General features: G+C 47.8%; 2 protein-coding genes across 2 annotated transcripts in view; one reads left to right on the top strand and one right to left on the bottom strand.

Annotated features, from left to right (window-relative positions):
- Positions 1-1,207: 1,207 nt before the first annotated feature.
- PLD6 (phospholipase D family member 6) lies at positions 1,208-2,743 on the top strand. Its single transcript, XM_067306557.1, has 2 exons — positions 1,208-1,613; positions 1,950-2,743. Exons 1-2 carry the CDS (start codon positions 1,208-1,210, stop codon positions 2,189-2,191), a joined length of 648 nt encoding a protein of 215 aa, XP_067162658.1. The 3' UTR covers positions 2,192-2,743.
- A 3,413-nt stretch (positions 2,744-6,156) lies between these two features.
- MPRIP (myosin phosphatase Rho interacting protein) overlaps positions 6,157-15,994 on the bottom strand; it is a 109,077-nt gene continuing 99,239 nt past the window's right edge. Inside the window, exon 24 of the mRNA XM_067306190.1 lies at positions 6,157-12,536. Within this exon, the coding sequence (XP_067162291.1) occupies positions 12,465-12,536 (72 nt within the window). The 3' untranslated portion in view covers positions 6,157-12,464. The remainder of the gene's footprint in view (positions 12,537-15,994) is intronic.

The raw sequence follows: 15,994 nt of genomic DNA, 5'->3' as shown, positions 1-15,994 counted from the left end.
CACTGATCATTCTCCCTGCTAATCTGAAGTTGGGTGTTGTCACAAACAGGACCAGAGGATCTCTGGACAACATAGTATGGAAACCACTAGCTTCACACTTATAAAATCTCCACAGGAAAAAAAGGGGAAGGTTGCTGAAATCTATAAACCCGAGGTGCCTGCTTAGCCTAAAAGCAGATGTGCTTGCCTGCCAGAACAGATCTGTATTCAGGATTACCAAACTGACTGGGCAAGTCCTTGCAGCTCTTGGATTAGGCTATGGGCACGCATTTTGCCGTCAGTGATAGCTGGAATGTGCACACAGCTCTTAGCGCAACTTAATTAACAAAAGAGCATGTCTGCAGACATCTTTCACCACCCTCCTTTCCTTCAAACGATACACCTCAAAGACAAACTGATTAAAGGAGGACGTTTCTTTATTCAGCATGACTTCCCTTTCTGCGTGGCTGAGCCGCGTGTAGCTGGAAGGAACGCAGACACGAACGCTGCAGCCTGACAGACGAAGACTCCCGCACCAGCACCGAGGCGTTTCTTTTGGCTGCGGTTACAGCCAGAGCCTTCTTGCAGTGGTTCTGTCGACCCCCTCCAAACCCCCTCTCTGGGCAGGATCCAGAGCGGGTAACAGCTTCAAAGGACGATCCCTACAGCAGGCTGGGGAGGAACCTGTTGAAGGAGGGCAGGGGAAACGAGTGGTGTTTGGGGAAGGGTCAGTCACCTGGAGGCGGTGAGCAGGGCCGTCCCGCACCGCTCGCTTGCTCCCAGCAAGCACGAGGGCCTCGTTTCAGACCTCCTTGGCCCTGAGGACCGAACGCCTTCTCGGCGTGTGCGGCTAAGCCCGCGATCCACCGCTCCCTCGCGGCGGAGCAACCAAAATCCCCCGCGGGACTCGAGGAAGGGTGCAGAGCTCCGCGAGGCTCGGGCGGGCAGCTCCGGCCCAAGGCCGCTGCACACCCACCGGCCGGGCCCTCCGCACACAAGCACCGGGGAGGAGAAGACAGCCCCAAATGCACGTGCTCAGCCAACCGCCCCGCCGCGATGTCGTGTGTCGCGACGCCGGGGGGGGGGAGGGCGGCATCTGCGCAGCGCCGCGCATGCGCGAAGGCGGCAGCGCGCGGGAAAGGCGGCGGCCGTCGGTGACCCCCGCGGGCGGGAAAGGCGGCGGCCGTTAGGGACCCCCGCGGGCGGGCGGGCGAGGCGGCGGCGCGGCATGTGGCCGGCGGTGGCGCGGCGGCGGGCGGGCCTGGCGCTGGCGGTGCTGGCGGCGGCGCTGGCCCTCGAGGCGCTGGCGGCGTGGCGGCGGCGGAGGCGGCCCGTGCGCGAGGTGCTCTTCTTCCCCTCGCGCGTCACCTGCACCGAGGCGCTGCTGGCCGAGGCGGCGCCGCCCGGCGCCTGCCGCTGCCCGCTGCCGCGCGGCGACTGCCCCCTCAGCCGCCTCCTGCGCCGCCTCCTCTCGGCCCGCCGCTCCCTCGAGATCTGCCTCTTCGCCTTCTCCAGCCCGCAGCTGGGCCGCGCCGTCCAGCTGCTCCACCGCCGCGGCGTCCGCGTCCGCGTCGTTACCGACGCGCAGTACATGGCCCTCAGCGGCTCCCAGATCGGCCACCTCCGGCGCGCCGGTGAGGCGCGGAGCCGGCGCCGCGGGGAGCCGGTGGGGGCGGGCCGCGGCCTTGGGCCCCGCCTCGGGGAGGGGGGGGAGCGGCGGCGCGGCGCGGCGGCTGCCTGGCGGCGGGCGGCCCCTCACGGCCATGTAGGCGCTGGGGCGGCTCCTGCTGGGGCAAAATGGCCCCTGGGCCTCAGGCCTTCGGCCTCAGTTGCCAGCACGTTGTTGGTGTGCGTTTTGAAGACGTGAAGTTACCCTTTCGGGGCAGCTGAAGGAGGGTGGGAAGAGCTGTCACAGCGTTGGGCCGTGCCTCTGAAGAGGGGGCATTGAAAAGGTTTTTATGTCTTTGTAGGGATCCCGGTACGTCACGACCAGGACAATGGTTTCATGCATCACAAATTTGCTATTGTGGACAAGAAGATGCTCATCACGGGCTCCCTCAACTGGACCACGCAAGCTATCCAGAACAACCGGGAGAATGTGCTGATTGTGGAAGATGCAGAGTATGTGAAGCCTTTTCTGGCTGAGTTTGAAAGGATTTGGGAAGAATACAATCCCATCAACTATACATTTTTTTCCAAAGAAAATAAGTGATTAAGCTGCTTCCCAGAGCTGGAGGAGTACTTAACAAATGGCATTCATGGATTTTGTTATTATATGTAGACCTCAATGTATGATCTATTTGGCTGTAATTTAGCTCCTCTGCAGAAGTGAAGTGCTTTCTACCCTAGGGTGTCACAGATCCATTGCAAGCTAAATGAAAGAAAATCACCCAACTGTTTGCTAAGCTATTTTGTGAGGATAGCTATGATAAAACTGTACTGATAGAGTTCGGAAATTGAAGCAGTCTCAGTGCTATGCCCAGGAGAAAACAAGGTAATGTTTGCATGGTGCTTGATATTTCAACAGTGAAACAGACATTTATCAGCTTGGGATATTGCAGAATGGAATTTTACACCAATGGCTCCTCTGCACTGCTAGCTCTAAAAGAAGAGTTGAGAGGACTATGAGCAAAGGTAGAGTTCCTATAGCGAGATTAAGCAACTTTGTTACCTTTTTGTTAGCATTAATTGTTGAAAGTTTGTAAATGGGATTTTGTGGAAAATATGAAGATAGAAATTAAAAATACATATTGAATGTTAATTACTATAGAAGATTTGCTTTTTCTTTCATTTCAGACTAGTAAAGTCCCAGAGTAAAAGTGACAGAATGCATACTAGCACCAGGTCCTCTGCGAGGCAGCAAGTGTAGGGAAGTTTCTGGAAAGCAGTGAGATACACTTTTTTAGGAGCAGTCAGCCTTGTCTTAAAAGCGAATATGGCTGTAGTTAGGACACTGATTTTCGGAAAGGCACTGGGGAAGGAAAGCCCCATCCATACGGGTGACAGGATACAGCTTCCTGATCTGATTCAATGATCTCAGGAATGCTTGAAGGTAGCAGAAGGATGGGGGACGGGTGACAGATGACTATCATGGAGAAGGCAAGCTCATCCCTCTGGATAGCAGTGGCAGTTCAGAATGCTTGGACAGCTCTGTTCCTGTCCAAAGGACATCTTCTACAACGGTTAGGTGATGCGTTTTTCTGAGTAAGTATATTTTCTTTTGGGGTTGACCATCTTCTCACTCACTGTTTTCTCTTTAAAGAGAGTAAAGTTAATATGATTATTTTTAGTCAGACTAATTCAGTGTTGTACATTTGAGTAAACTTCGGTTTACATTGCATTTAAGAGCTTTGTTGTTACTGTACTGGTAATTAACCAAGGGCCCCTTTTTGGGAGCACGTTACTGTAGCTTTGCCAGCAGAGGGAGCATAACATTAAACATGTTTTTAACTATGTATGAGAGGAAGCTGATGCAGGAATGTTGTATTGGCTGTGATGTTTTAAGGTCATGAGAGAAGGACTTTGTAGGGAGAGATAATATCTTTTGTTAGACTACTGATACGGTTGGAAAGCAATGGACAAATTTGGCCATCCAGATTTGGAGCATTCCTTTTTTTTACATCTGTATTAGTTGGTCTAGTAAAAGATATAACAACTTCCTACAAATGTTGCCATTCTAAATATATTATGGAGAGAATTTGGGGGGGGGGGGGGTTGAAGAATCTCTGTCTTTACAGTTTAAGGTAGAACAAAGGTGGGTGTAAACTTAATGAGAATTTCAAAACTCCTAAATATTCAAGTGTCTGTGTTAAGAATTACTTTAAGTGTTCGAAATCTCTCCAAAAAGTCTTAACGTTGTGTTACCACAATTACTTGATACTGTAGTGCTGTGATTTGCCCTATTAAATATGCCATTCTCACAGAAAAGCTCAATAGCATCTTATGTTTTCTGTACTTCAGACAGTCCTTGTAGGTTGGTAGTTTCAAAGATTCAAATCATTAAAAACTCCAATAGATCCTTATGCTTAGGTGTTATTTAGGATGCAGAGAGTAACTGCAACAGATTATAGATTTGCTCTGTTCTGTTAGAGAAAGTTGGCGTGGGTCTGGGAGGGAAAAAATACCTATTGCTATTATCTGTACATAGCAACTATGGAAGAAGCTGAGCAAGTTCATTCCCTAGTAAATCCACTACAGCAGTATTAGCTTTACACTCCTTTAAACATTTTACTGCTCTTAAAAGGGAGGTGAGATGTGCTACTTACTGCATTTTCTTTCTTAAATATGACTGTAGAAGCAAACGGCTAACTCAGTTTCAGGCTCTGTCCTCTACTCCTTTCTTTCTGTAGTAATGTCCTTGTCGAAACAAACACCTCACTACACAGCATGCAAAGGGTGGTGCAAAAATAGTTTATTACGATATAGTTTATGTAAAGTTAGGTAATTATATTTACAAAATAAAAATGATCAGCTACATCCACGGGAACCTAGCATGTCACACAAGATTTTGTAAGGAATAAATATTGTGACAAAACGTGACGTTTCTATTACAGTGAACAGTTGATCAGGAACAGTGGCTCTTAAAAAAGCACTGAAATAAAATGGAGTGGAAGGGAGAGGGGAAGGAGAAAAGATCCCACACATACGTAGAAACAGGAGCCTCAAACACACGCTCCCCTCTGCAGAGGGAAATGAATCAAGTTTGATCTGGTTCTGTGGAAACCTCCTTAAGACGTGCCATTCAGACCTACACATTGACTGGTTTTTAGAACAACTGTGGTTCCTCTTTCTCCTCGCCACCCTGCTGTAATCGTTTCTGAATTTGATCCACAGGTTTTTCCAACAGCGGTGTAGCTGTAGCAAGCCACAGCTGCACTGAGATGCCTGTGCTTTCTCTACTGTCGTTATTGCCACTCAGTCAAATTGCAGATCAGAGGTGGAGGGCATGCCTCTGCTGCACCAGCACAGGACCTGGAAAATTTACCTTGCAGTTTACTCTTGCTTTTGCATTCTTATTACTCACAGTTCCTTTTTGTCATTTCCGTAAGGAGTGGAAGAGGGCAGAGGCTCTTGTAATACAAGTGGTAGAGCGTGGTGTGTGCACATGTTTTAATCCAGAACGAATCTCCTTCAGATGGGGTTCAGTCATTGGTGAAAAGTGTGCGCAAAGCAGAACTAAGGCAAGCCTTCAGCTCTGATTAGGTTGGTGGAGGAAGACTGACTATTAGTACCTGGGTGTCCAGTGCGACTTCGGTTATCACTCAAAGACATACAAAGTTTCCTTCTCTCTCCCCAAAACTTTATCCCTTCCAAAAATGATTCTTTAAAATCTCAAGACATCCCAGAACTCCAGGTCCCAGGAAGGTGAATATGGGTCAAAGACTAAGCATTCTTATCTATTTCCTACTTACCATAGTCTTTAGTATTTTACAACATACTTTGCTCTCTCTAGTTTAGAACAAAGAGTCAGTTTTCTTGTCACATCCAGCACACAATCATCGTGTGAAGAAAGCAGGAAGAATGAGAAAATAATTGTTTGTAATTGCACTAATTATTTACTAGTTCATGGCCAGCTGGATTAGTTTGGTTGGTACCAACTTGACTGGCTAATCAGGTTTCTGCTAGTAAATCCCACACCCTTGGTTTCTTTTAGTAGTCTCAAAGTGCAGGCTGAGGCAGGGAAAACCACCCGAGCTGACACAGCGATGTTGTTTTCAGCCTGCGTGTTCCCTGCTCATGCAACAGTACTTTTGCATCCTCTTGTAAGAAATGGTTGCATTACAGTGGTAGGATCACAAAAGTTCAACTCAGTAGTAACTACATTGTATTGAAAGTTATATTTAGACAGTTATGTCCTGTAAGTTACAGTAAACTTCCATGCTGTCGTACAATATGTATCTGCACAGCTGGGAGCTAGGTCTGTAGTTCCCTTGTAAAGTCCAGGTGGCCTTACAGAGTATCCTCAATGCTGATGCACGAGTGAGTTACACCATCGCACACTGGCTTCCGAGCTCTGGGGGCCTTGGTTCACTCACTGCAACAGTCCTAAGTTACTGTGCAAGGACAGTTTATGTGCTCTAGCACAAAGTAGTTACTACTTTTCCATATATAGATAACAGTTTGCACACTCACGGTGTTAATGCCACTATCAAATACAAGATCACCGAATTCTCTGAATGGAAAAAAAAACAAGTTTATAGCGCAGTAGGGTTACAGTTCTCAAACAGACTGTACACATTCTTTGGACAGGTATTTTCAAAACTAAAGGTATAGGTCAGCAGAAAATGTTTGAAAAGATATTTATAACAGTCATCAAAAACAAACAAATATTCTATCAGGAAAGATAGGGTGGGTTCAACATATTACACTCAGCGCTCCTCTTCCAACCCCCAAATGGGATGTCTGTATTAGAACAAGATTTAAAAATCAAAAACACAACTTAGTCACAAAAGAGAACCCTCCACTAATTTCTGAGTAATAAATATTTACATTGCGTGCTTTGAATACTATACAGGTTTTAAATTATTTTTTAAAAAGAGAAGAATAACAAAGCTTTTTAAAAAAATGGAAAAAATTACAGAGGAAAGGCAAGCTACACTGAGCGTGCATGTGCTTAAGTGTTCACAACAAACTAAGTACTGTATATGAACCACAAAAAATGCAAAGGACTAGTGGAATCCAATCAAGTATATAGTTGTTACAAAAGTGACACATTTTACAATGCTGGGGGGAGCTGCTTAAATGCATTCCAGTCAACTTCTATTACAGAAGGAAAAAATAGCCTTTTTCTGGCTTGCAAATCAGCACACAAGTTTAGTTTTGAAGCAAACGAGTAAAATTTGCTGCTTCTTTTATATGTGAGCAAAGAAAAGGTCACATTTAAAAAGGACTTGGTCTGTTTCAAGGAGAGAGGGTGCAAACGGTAAGAAATTTTATGCAAAAGAAAAAGAATATTTAGAAGCAATGAGGAGGTGTATATGTCTGTAGCTTTGTTGCACTCGAGTTTTCCTAAACCTTGCATTTCAGTACTATTAATAGTGTAGAACTGGGTAAAATGCAGCAGCTTGCATTTTACGTCACCCAATGTGTATATACTGTGCCCTTTCAGAGCATTTGAAGCAGAATACCTCCTAGAAGGACTCGCCCCGTTTTGGACAGCAGGTACCTGGCCCACATCAAAAGGAGACGCAACCTGCAGCCTGCTCTGCTGTGTCACAGCCACGTGCGCTGGGAGACGGCGCTGGAATTTGAAAGCCTCTAGTGCAAATGGCGAGCTCGCTCCCCCTCTCGCCCTTCCTTCCTCCCCATAGCTTTCCCCGTTCTCCACACACTTTCTAACGTCAAGAGCCACTGATTTCTCTTATCTTGAAACATGGATGAGGCCTGGAGCAGGAAGAAGAAACTGGATAACTAAAGAACATTGCTATCAGCAAAAAAGTTTCCCAGCTGGCTTTTTTTCTTTTCTTTTTTAAAGCACTGCTCTCTCTCTCTCTGCAGAAATATTTCAGTTTCTGGCTCTGTTTGTTGGTGCTGCTGGTTCTCTCTCATTCTTTAATGTAAAGGCAGGTAATGTACTGCCTTATGCTTTGGAGAAGTGCTCTGATAGTTGCCACATTGCGAGCAAAGCGAGGAATGAAACCTGGAATCCAGCCTGCAACAGTCCGTAACAAAGCCATGTTCATTCCACGGCATCTCTCCTCCTCAGATGTCTTTTCTGTGCCCTCCAGAACTGATAGCTGCTGCAGTACACGCTTGTACACATCTGGAGGAGCGCTGCTCCAAAGCGCCATGCAGCTGCTGAAGACACCGAGAGGGACCTTGCTTTCTGCACAGCACTGCAGGGTTTTCTGTTTTACTCTCTTTTTTAAAGAAGCCTAACCCCCTGTTGATGGCTGCTCTTAACGGGGACAGTATACAAGCCCACCACCGTGTTCATAAAAGACCCCTTTGCTTAGTGCTAAGTATTTTAAAACAGCAAAGTTAAGCAATAAAAATTAATTGATTTGGCTTGTTAGACACTGCTAAAACCATGCAAATAGTCACCAGAGGATGGTCCAAACCTATTCCTCCATACACTGTGTGTGTTCTCTGCAGTTGTCCTCATTCCTTGTAACACATTCTGTTTTGGCTGTAGCTGTTGTTGGTGCCAGTTATTTTTTTTTCTCAGTGAACTTGTCTGTCTGCTTAGCTTTTATCAGCGGTTTGAAGGCCCGGAGAAGTTGGCCAATTGGCATTAATCAAAAGTTCCCTAAAGGCAAAACTTTGACTAGCTGAGCCCACAGGGTCTGATTCTGTTTATACAGGAGTCTTAGCAAACCTCAATTCAAATTCTTTTACAGATGATTCAGGGAGCCGTTTAAGATGGAGGTTGCGAGAGGACTGGCATTTTCTGTATAAGAAGATAAACACAAACTAGGATGAAAGAAAGGAAATTAAAAAATTCCAGCATTGGCCTTGCTTATGCCACATCTCCTGTCAGTGTCTCATCTGAGAGTGAAAATATTATGTGCATTTCCTCAAGTGAAGAATTGACCCAAGCGGCCCAGAACTTTTATACGACCTTTTGCTTAGCATATGTGTGTATATACAGGAAAAGAGCAAAGCCTATACAAGTGTTCTCTTCTTTGCAAGTGTTCGTGGGTATTTTTTTTTTTCTTTTTTTAAACCTTGGTATGTTTTTATATGTGTATAAACAAGACTAAACCCTCATTGCCTTTCTTCACAGGGCAACTTTGAGCCAGAGCACAAGCAGAAAGTCTTTCTAACCCACGCCCTGGAACTTCCATTGCTTCAGTACCACCGTCCTTTACACAGCTTGCTGTCCATTGCATTTTAATTGCACCTTCTTCAGCCTTCTTGCACCAACATCTAAGTGCTTCTACTTTGCTAATACACTGCAGTGTCTTTTTGCCCGTGCTCACCCATATTTTTATTTTTGTATTAATGTATTTACATATGGCAAGACAAAAGATGAGGAAGGCCTCCGCTTGAACGTCAGTTTTCCCTCTTCACCTCTTCTGGAGCACATGGCCCAGTCCGCACGGCTCAAAGCTCCCGGCAGCTCTACTTTGGCAGCCTGCAACCTGCCAAGCTCTGGGTCACATCAGCCAGTTTCCACACCTGTGTAGCCACATCAAATGTGCCCTCCACTTATGAAACCCATTCTCTACATTAGGAAATAAGGATCAAAGCAGGATCAAAGGGCAAAGAAAGCAAGGTGCTTTCACTCACTAAGCTCAATTAGTCCCAGATTAAGCTGCAAGAGAGGACTTCTAGGTATGGCAGAGTATAGAGCAGAAAAAAACCCCCCACAAAACCTCTCCTTGGAGAGTCTCAAGAGGCTTGGTGGCATGAACCTGTACTACAAAGGCCCTCAGCCTATCTATCATCTCCTCTATACCACCAGCATGCAATTGCAAATGGATGGCAACCTTTAGTCCTCACGCTTAAAGTAAGTGCTCCTGAGTAAATGAGAAAAGCAAGATTTTCTAGGAGATGTAAGAAAGGTCAGAGTCCACCTGTAGAGAGGGAGCCCAGAGCACATTCTGCTCAGTTGACTTAAGAGGCTGAAGTCCCACCCTACTTGACAGAGCAGGAGGAGGAGGAGGAAGACCCTACTTGGACGCTCTTCCATCGGATCCAGGGCGGTCTTCTAAGAGAAGAGAAATGACAATACTTGAGCCCTAATCCCCATCATAACTCTGTGGCCCAAGGCCTTTGCCAGGAGAAGCAGGGCATGAAAGCTAGCAGAGAGCAGAGCACACGACAGTCAAACCTGGATCAGTGAGGGAGGAGATATAAAAGCTATCAATCATCTCTGCTGAGAGCTGGGCAGATAAATTTGGAAGGGAGCACACTAGGCATATGGGACATGTGACTGCCTCCTGTCACGTGCAGAAGGGCATATACGATATATGAACCACAGTGGGTTCATTCACTTTTCCACCCAAGCAATAGTCAGAATTTAAAAGCCTGGGTCACAGCACTGACATCTCTGCTGGTCCTGCAATCTGTGCTGCTTGGCAGATGCTAATGTCCCTGGTTTAATTCAAAGACAACATTGCCTTTACTTGGTAGTATATCCCACTGAAGTGTCATGTTCCCAGCTGCTGCTGGAACTGGGACCCAAACACACATCCTTGGCTCAACCATGAGGTTATGCAGAAGAATCAGACCTCTCACTTAAGTCAGTAAAGCCCCAAGATGCCAGAAGGGAGAGAAATGATGCACATGAGTAGTGACAGAGCTTTGGACTCTTCCATGAGTAGCCTCTTAAGCACAACACACAAATTGGAGATGGCTGAGAAAGTGGGAAGGATACAAGTAGGAAGAGTTCGTCTAGTCCACCTCAGCTATAAGGGAAGCAGGACCCCATGCCATGGCTGCAGAAAGCCATTACTAAGCATTACCAAGATTATATAGCAGTAACAGTCTATGCTTTAAAAGGCCATCAGATAAAAGATCAGTGTGGTGAGAGCAGTGATTTCCACAGCCCCAGGTTAGCTCTAATTTGAGAGTTTCCACTTTGGGGATTGCTAACCTGGAAGCCCGTCGTGCAGGTGTGAAGCTGGGGATGAACAGCTTCTGTCTGCCGACTGCACCCCAACAGGCTACGTTCCTCCATGCGGGACAGGAGGAGGGATAAGGCAGCTGCTGGCCTCAGCACGGCTCGGAGGATGGAGGATAAAGGAAAGCTCTTCAGCACCCTTTGTCGCTTAGCCTGGCACGGAGACAGCGCCTGTCTCCAGGCCCTTGGCTGCTACCAGTTCCAGAGCTGGTAGCGAGAACTTCTCAAGTACCGGTCTGCAGCACTTCTGTAACTCTCAGCTGCTGCCCAAAGCACCATGCCTACTTAAGGATCCCAAATTAGCCATGAAATGCACAGATCTGCCTGAATGCCACTGCCTGCTTAAACCACATTTTAAGCACCTGAAAGACAAGAGGAAGCTTAGCTCCACACAAAAGCTAGGGCATATTTTTAAAAGCACAGTCTGATGTGTTGTGGGTCGCTCGGTGGCTAAATTAGGTTGGAAACCTAATGCATTGGAACGGTATTTCAACGCTGCTCCTGGCCAGGGTGAGCAGCGTTTGCGTTCAGCGGCAGGCAGGCATTCTCTTTGATCAGTGAGGCAGGATCCGGGCTCTTTATAGGTGTAAAGCATATTGAAATGCTCTCGTTAACCCAGGATTAAGCCACAGTGCCCATGCAGTCCTGCTGCTGCAAAGCAGAGTCTGCAGATCCTCTAGTAAGATAGCCTGTATTAGGCTGGCCATGTGCTGTATCTATTGCTACCAGTTCTCTCAATTCACTTTTAATTGGTATCAGTTTATTGGCCTCACGTTGCTAAATTGTATGTTTTAAATACGAAAACTGTTATGACTGAGAAGGTCTGAAGCACATACAGGTTTTCAGATTTTTATTTCAGGAAAAGATTAAAGAATTAAAATAGGAGCTGCCCTGCTGACAAGAAGAGTTGAGTTCAAGAAGCTGATAAAAAAAGGAGCATTATATGCATTGAGCACTGTGCATTTTCAGTCAGTATTGGTTCTACTTTCTACTCTACTTTCCTTCTTTGACTAGGAAAAGGGAGTTTCACATGCGCACAGACCCTAGGATACACGGGACTCAACGAGAGGAGGGGAGTAACAGCAGAAAGATTGCTGGGCTTGATCAAACAGAGGCAAGAAAGTGACCTTATGACTCAGTCCCAGAACACGTATCTCAGGCCCGGGTACCAGAGAGAAGGAAGGGAGACAACGACACGGCCAGTGGGGCAGACCTGACGTTGCACATGAGCAACCGTAACTCCCTAACCATCACCACCTGGAAAGACACCAAAGCGCACCAGGCTTCGGTAACACCTACATTCAGGATACGGCACAGTCATGGGGCAGGAGAGTCATTTCTTCCATCCTTTTCCAGCGAGATGCCAGTGTTGTACCTCCCGGCTGCTCACACAGGTACTGACTTGCGCTCCCTGACACTTTCCCACAGGCTTTTCCCCCTTGTAGGTGCAAGTAATGCAGTAAAGATCAACGGTTAGATTAGGCTCCTGGTGTGCTCTGAGCACTGGGTCTCTTGACAGCAGTAAGAGCTAGGTACGGCCTATACCACCCAGGCCCTGCTTTTATACCAAAACGGTTGGTACGACAGAGCTAGCTTATTAATAGGCTACTCAGCCTTAATACTGACACTTAGTGTAATGGTTTACAGTAAAGGAAGGATTCTCCTACAAGCGCTGAAGAGGGAAAAAGCCCCATCCCTTCCTCTCCCTCTCAGAGTCTCTGAAGCGTCTCACAAAGCAGGGAAAGGAGCTGCGGAGGTGAGAGGCGGCGGCGGGGGACCGCCGGCGCGGAGCTCAGTCTCGTCAGGAGCGCCAAGACGAACAACAGCAAGGACAATCGTAAGGAACGAGAGACAAACGGTGCTGGTGCTGTGCTGCCTCAAGCTGGGAGGTGCGCGTGTTGAAGCGGAGCGGGGAGAACTAGTCTTTCTTCAAGTCCCTGGATTCAAAAAGCTTCAGGCGTTCTTGCACAGTCAGGCCTTCCTTCAGACTCTGGGAGAGACAAAAGAAAGACAGCATCGGACACTGCGGGGCGGGAGCGGCCGGGGCTACGGCAGCAGGGATCTGGCACACAGAAATGGTGCGATGCTCAGGCAAAGGAAACGTGGGCAGCAGGAGAATGGCCTCCGCGACGGAGAGATTAGTGGGACATGCTAGAGAAAACACACAGTTATGGAATGCTGTTACTGGTGAAATCACGCCTAGAGAGAGGGTGAGATTGCAAATTAACCGGGTGACGGATCGGAAACGAATGAGAGGCACACAATACTGAAAGCGTGATTAGCTCGACTTGGGAAATGATCCCTGGAGCCCGCAGTGTAATTATGGCTAGGGCAATTTCAGCGGAGCTGTAGGATTTCAGGGGTACCAGGCAGTCCAGCTTGGTTCTGCTAAATCACTGCACTGCAAAGAAGGACCTGCACACTGGTCCTCCCTGTCTGCCTGCAGGATTGTATCGTTGATTGAATGCGTGTATGTTTTGGGCGGTCCTGACTCCAGTCAATGATGTTCATGCTTTGCCCAAAACAGCCCTGAAAACTGCATTTTATTGCCAGTGACAATCCCACCCTTTCTCAAACCCCAGCCTGGGGTCTTTCCCAAGCCAAAGCCGCTGGTTGCACAGGGTTAGTCAGAGGACTCGCAACTAAATGCTTGCTCCAGGTTCTAGTAGGACCTGATGTCTGATCCAATTCAGACTCTGCATCCAGATTTCAAGGCACAATGGCCAGCTATGAAACAGAAAATTCCATCCTGCTAGTCCTCGGCATTTGCACCCGTGAAAACTACTGTCACCTATGCCTAAGGATCTGGGAAAACAGCTACGTGAGTGGTAGAAACACAGAAGCCAATAGTTTGCCTGCTCTAAGACAGCTTTAACCCGAAACTAACCCAAGGAGACACACAAGACCAAAGACAGCCATTCCTCCTTCCTGCAGCCCGAAACATGTGGCGTAAGAGCTACAGGGGATCAGGGCACCAGACAGCGAATGTTCCCTGCTTGCTGCTGCTGCAGGAGGTGCAGACATCTCCCTCCCCAGCAGCTGGGCCTGCAGGGCAGGCAAGGTCTCCCCCTTAGGCACTGTAAAAGCTTTCATTGCTGGGATGCTTCTGCTCTGAGACAGAGGCAGGCAGCTGCCAGAGTGTCAAAAGGGCCAAATTATCTCACAGATAATTCTGCTGCATGCAAGCCGATTCCTTAATTCACTCTGCAACTCGAACAGTATTTGCTTTGCAGACCAACGTATGGCTGCTTCAAGAGGCACAGATCTGCATGCAAAGACCCTTCTATTAATTGATAGCAATGATGTCCCCTTTTGCTTTTACTTCCCTGACTGTGGTGTCAGAGGACTGTATGATCACAGAAGCCGTTTAGACTCTTAGGCCAGGTTTTAATGTGTGGTTGTCAAGGCAAGACTCGGTGTGCATAAACTTGCCACGAGGTTGTGCAGGTTCCCACAATCCTGAGCTGGTTAAAATGTTTATCCTCCCACAAGTCTAGAAATCCAGAACAGCTTTGGGAAGCAGCATGGAAATAAAAGCACTAAAATGGATTGGTTTTAATTTACAAATGATGTATTTTTTCTTTTCAGCTGACAGCAGAGAAACTCTGGGGATCCAAGTATCTGGGTATATATTTCCTAAAGGAAGTTAACTTTGGGCCTATTAAATTAGCAGCAACCCATGCGTTCCAGTCTATACATTAGATTTCCTATTATATGGAACAAGACGACATAAACCATTAGACTGTTCTGCCTAATGGTAAAAATTCCAGCAAAATCACCCCTTGGGGACTGTCTCGATCATTCGAGTTGCTGATGAAGGGGAGCTGATGAAGGCAGGCTAATGTAGGGTAAAATCTGTGATAAAGGGATCCTCCATCAGACTTCCCACAGCTCTCAAGCTAACTCTCTATCACCATTTTGGGGATCTCGCCTCTCTTTTCTTTCCCCTCCCTCTGCAGGTGGTCTCATTTCAGTCTTTACCATGGACCAATAAAAGTTAGTTACTATTGCGTCTGGTTACTCGAGATATTTGTGTCATAAGAATTAGCCCCTTTTCTCATCAGCTCCCTCCTTCTGCTGGATGAGCTCTGAAGCCTCCAGCCAACATGTGAGACAGAGGTGCGGTGCCAAGTGATGAGGAGCAGTGGAGTGAACACCGGGGAGCTGGGGAAAGCCTGGAGAGCAGAAGGAAGAGGTTACTCAGCAAGGAGGATGGATCAACCTGAAGAAGCAGCAATTACAGGCAAAGGAAATTCAGGACGTCCTCTCTGCAGCTGAGACCTGGGCACTGCTGTACAAGCTATGGGCCTTCATGGGCAACGTGTGTGGTGGGGGTGCTGCTGGCCTCATCTAACGTGCCTGCTGCTCTCCTTCGAGGAGGAAATGCTCACAGGCATCACCGATCCTCTGCTCCGTCTGGCTACCAGCACGAAGGCTGTTTTTCCTACAAGGCCTGCATGTTGCTAAAGTTTAGTCTGAGGCATGCACAGTCATTCAAGCATGCACACTCAGCGTCCCGCACTCCCAACACAGCAAACAGGAAAACGTGCCCCACCGTGTCCAAATCCTCTCCGTGACGGTTAGCTGTGTTGGTGAGGGTGGGAGGAGCGGGAAGACGAGAAAGCCATATTCCCCAGGGAAGAGCCAGAGAGACTGCATTTTATACGGATCTTGGGTCCGCTCTCTTCTCCCCTCCCACTCCCCGATCCCCAATAAAATCATTAACAGTAAATAAACGAGTCAGTCATTAAGAGAAGAAGGGCTCTCATTTGCCATGGAGGTGTGAGCAGTGCATGCAAAAGGGGGCCGCTCCAGCGGGCAGCTGCGTCGTTTGGTGGGTGCCGGTTTGTTTACCTACGTGGCAGGGAACCTGGACTCGGGTTCATTTCAGTTATCCCATGAGACCTGCTCAATAACGGACTGTTGAAGGAAAGAGCAAAATAAAGAAAAACGAAACAAAACAAAACAAGAAGCTCATAAATCCTAAATGCATTGGTGCTCGCGCAGCCCCCCCCGGCCCCCCCCCCCCACGGCAGCGATGGAGCAGGCAGCGTGCCCCGCGGCAGAGCACATGCTTGCTCTCTTCTCCTTCCCCACCACACACGGACGGGGGACCAGGAGGACTGAGTTGAAGTGGTGAAGGGAAACCAAACACCAGATCTGGCACAGCAAGTCTGCAAAGCCAGGCCGGTGCTGCACCCTTAAATAAGCAGGGAGACTCTCTGTATTTACTTGGTGCAGCCTGGACAGCTCAGGCTGATGAACTAACGCTTGCAGAGCTCGGGTGACGATCGTTTCCCCAGCATGGGCACAGAGCGAGAAGCCTTCACCTGCCGGGCTTCTCACTCTGCCTGAATCCCAACCACTTCAAATGCCAGCATGAGACACCCAGTATCCAGTGGTGAGATGCAAAGCAAGTTTTGCCCATGCTGATCTCCTGTCTGGCTG

This window comes from Apteryx mantelli, chromosome 16 (genome assembly GCF_036417845.1).
Source record: "Apteryx mantelli isolate bAptMan1 chromosome 16, bAptMan1.hap1, whole genome shotgun sequence".
In the NCBI taxonomy this organism is placed as follows: domain Eukaryota; kingdom Metazoa; phylum Chordata; class Aves; order Apterygiformes; family Apterygidae; genus Apteryx; species Apteryx mantelli.
Note: the sequence above shows the minus strand (reverse complement) of the source record. Positions and strands in the feature narration are given on the sequence as shown.

Excerpts from the sequence above, each read along its gene's own strand:
- PLD6 (XM_067306557.1), top strand. The coding sequence starts at position 1,208 with ATGTGGCCGGCGGTGGCGCGGCGGCGGGCGGGCCTGGCGCTGGCGGTG. Across the intron at positions 1,614-1,949 it reads CGGCCACCTCCGGCGCGCCG|GGATCCCGGTACGTCACGAC; the intron begins GTGAGGCGCGGA and ends ATGTCTTTGTAG.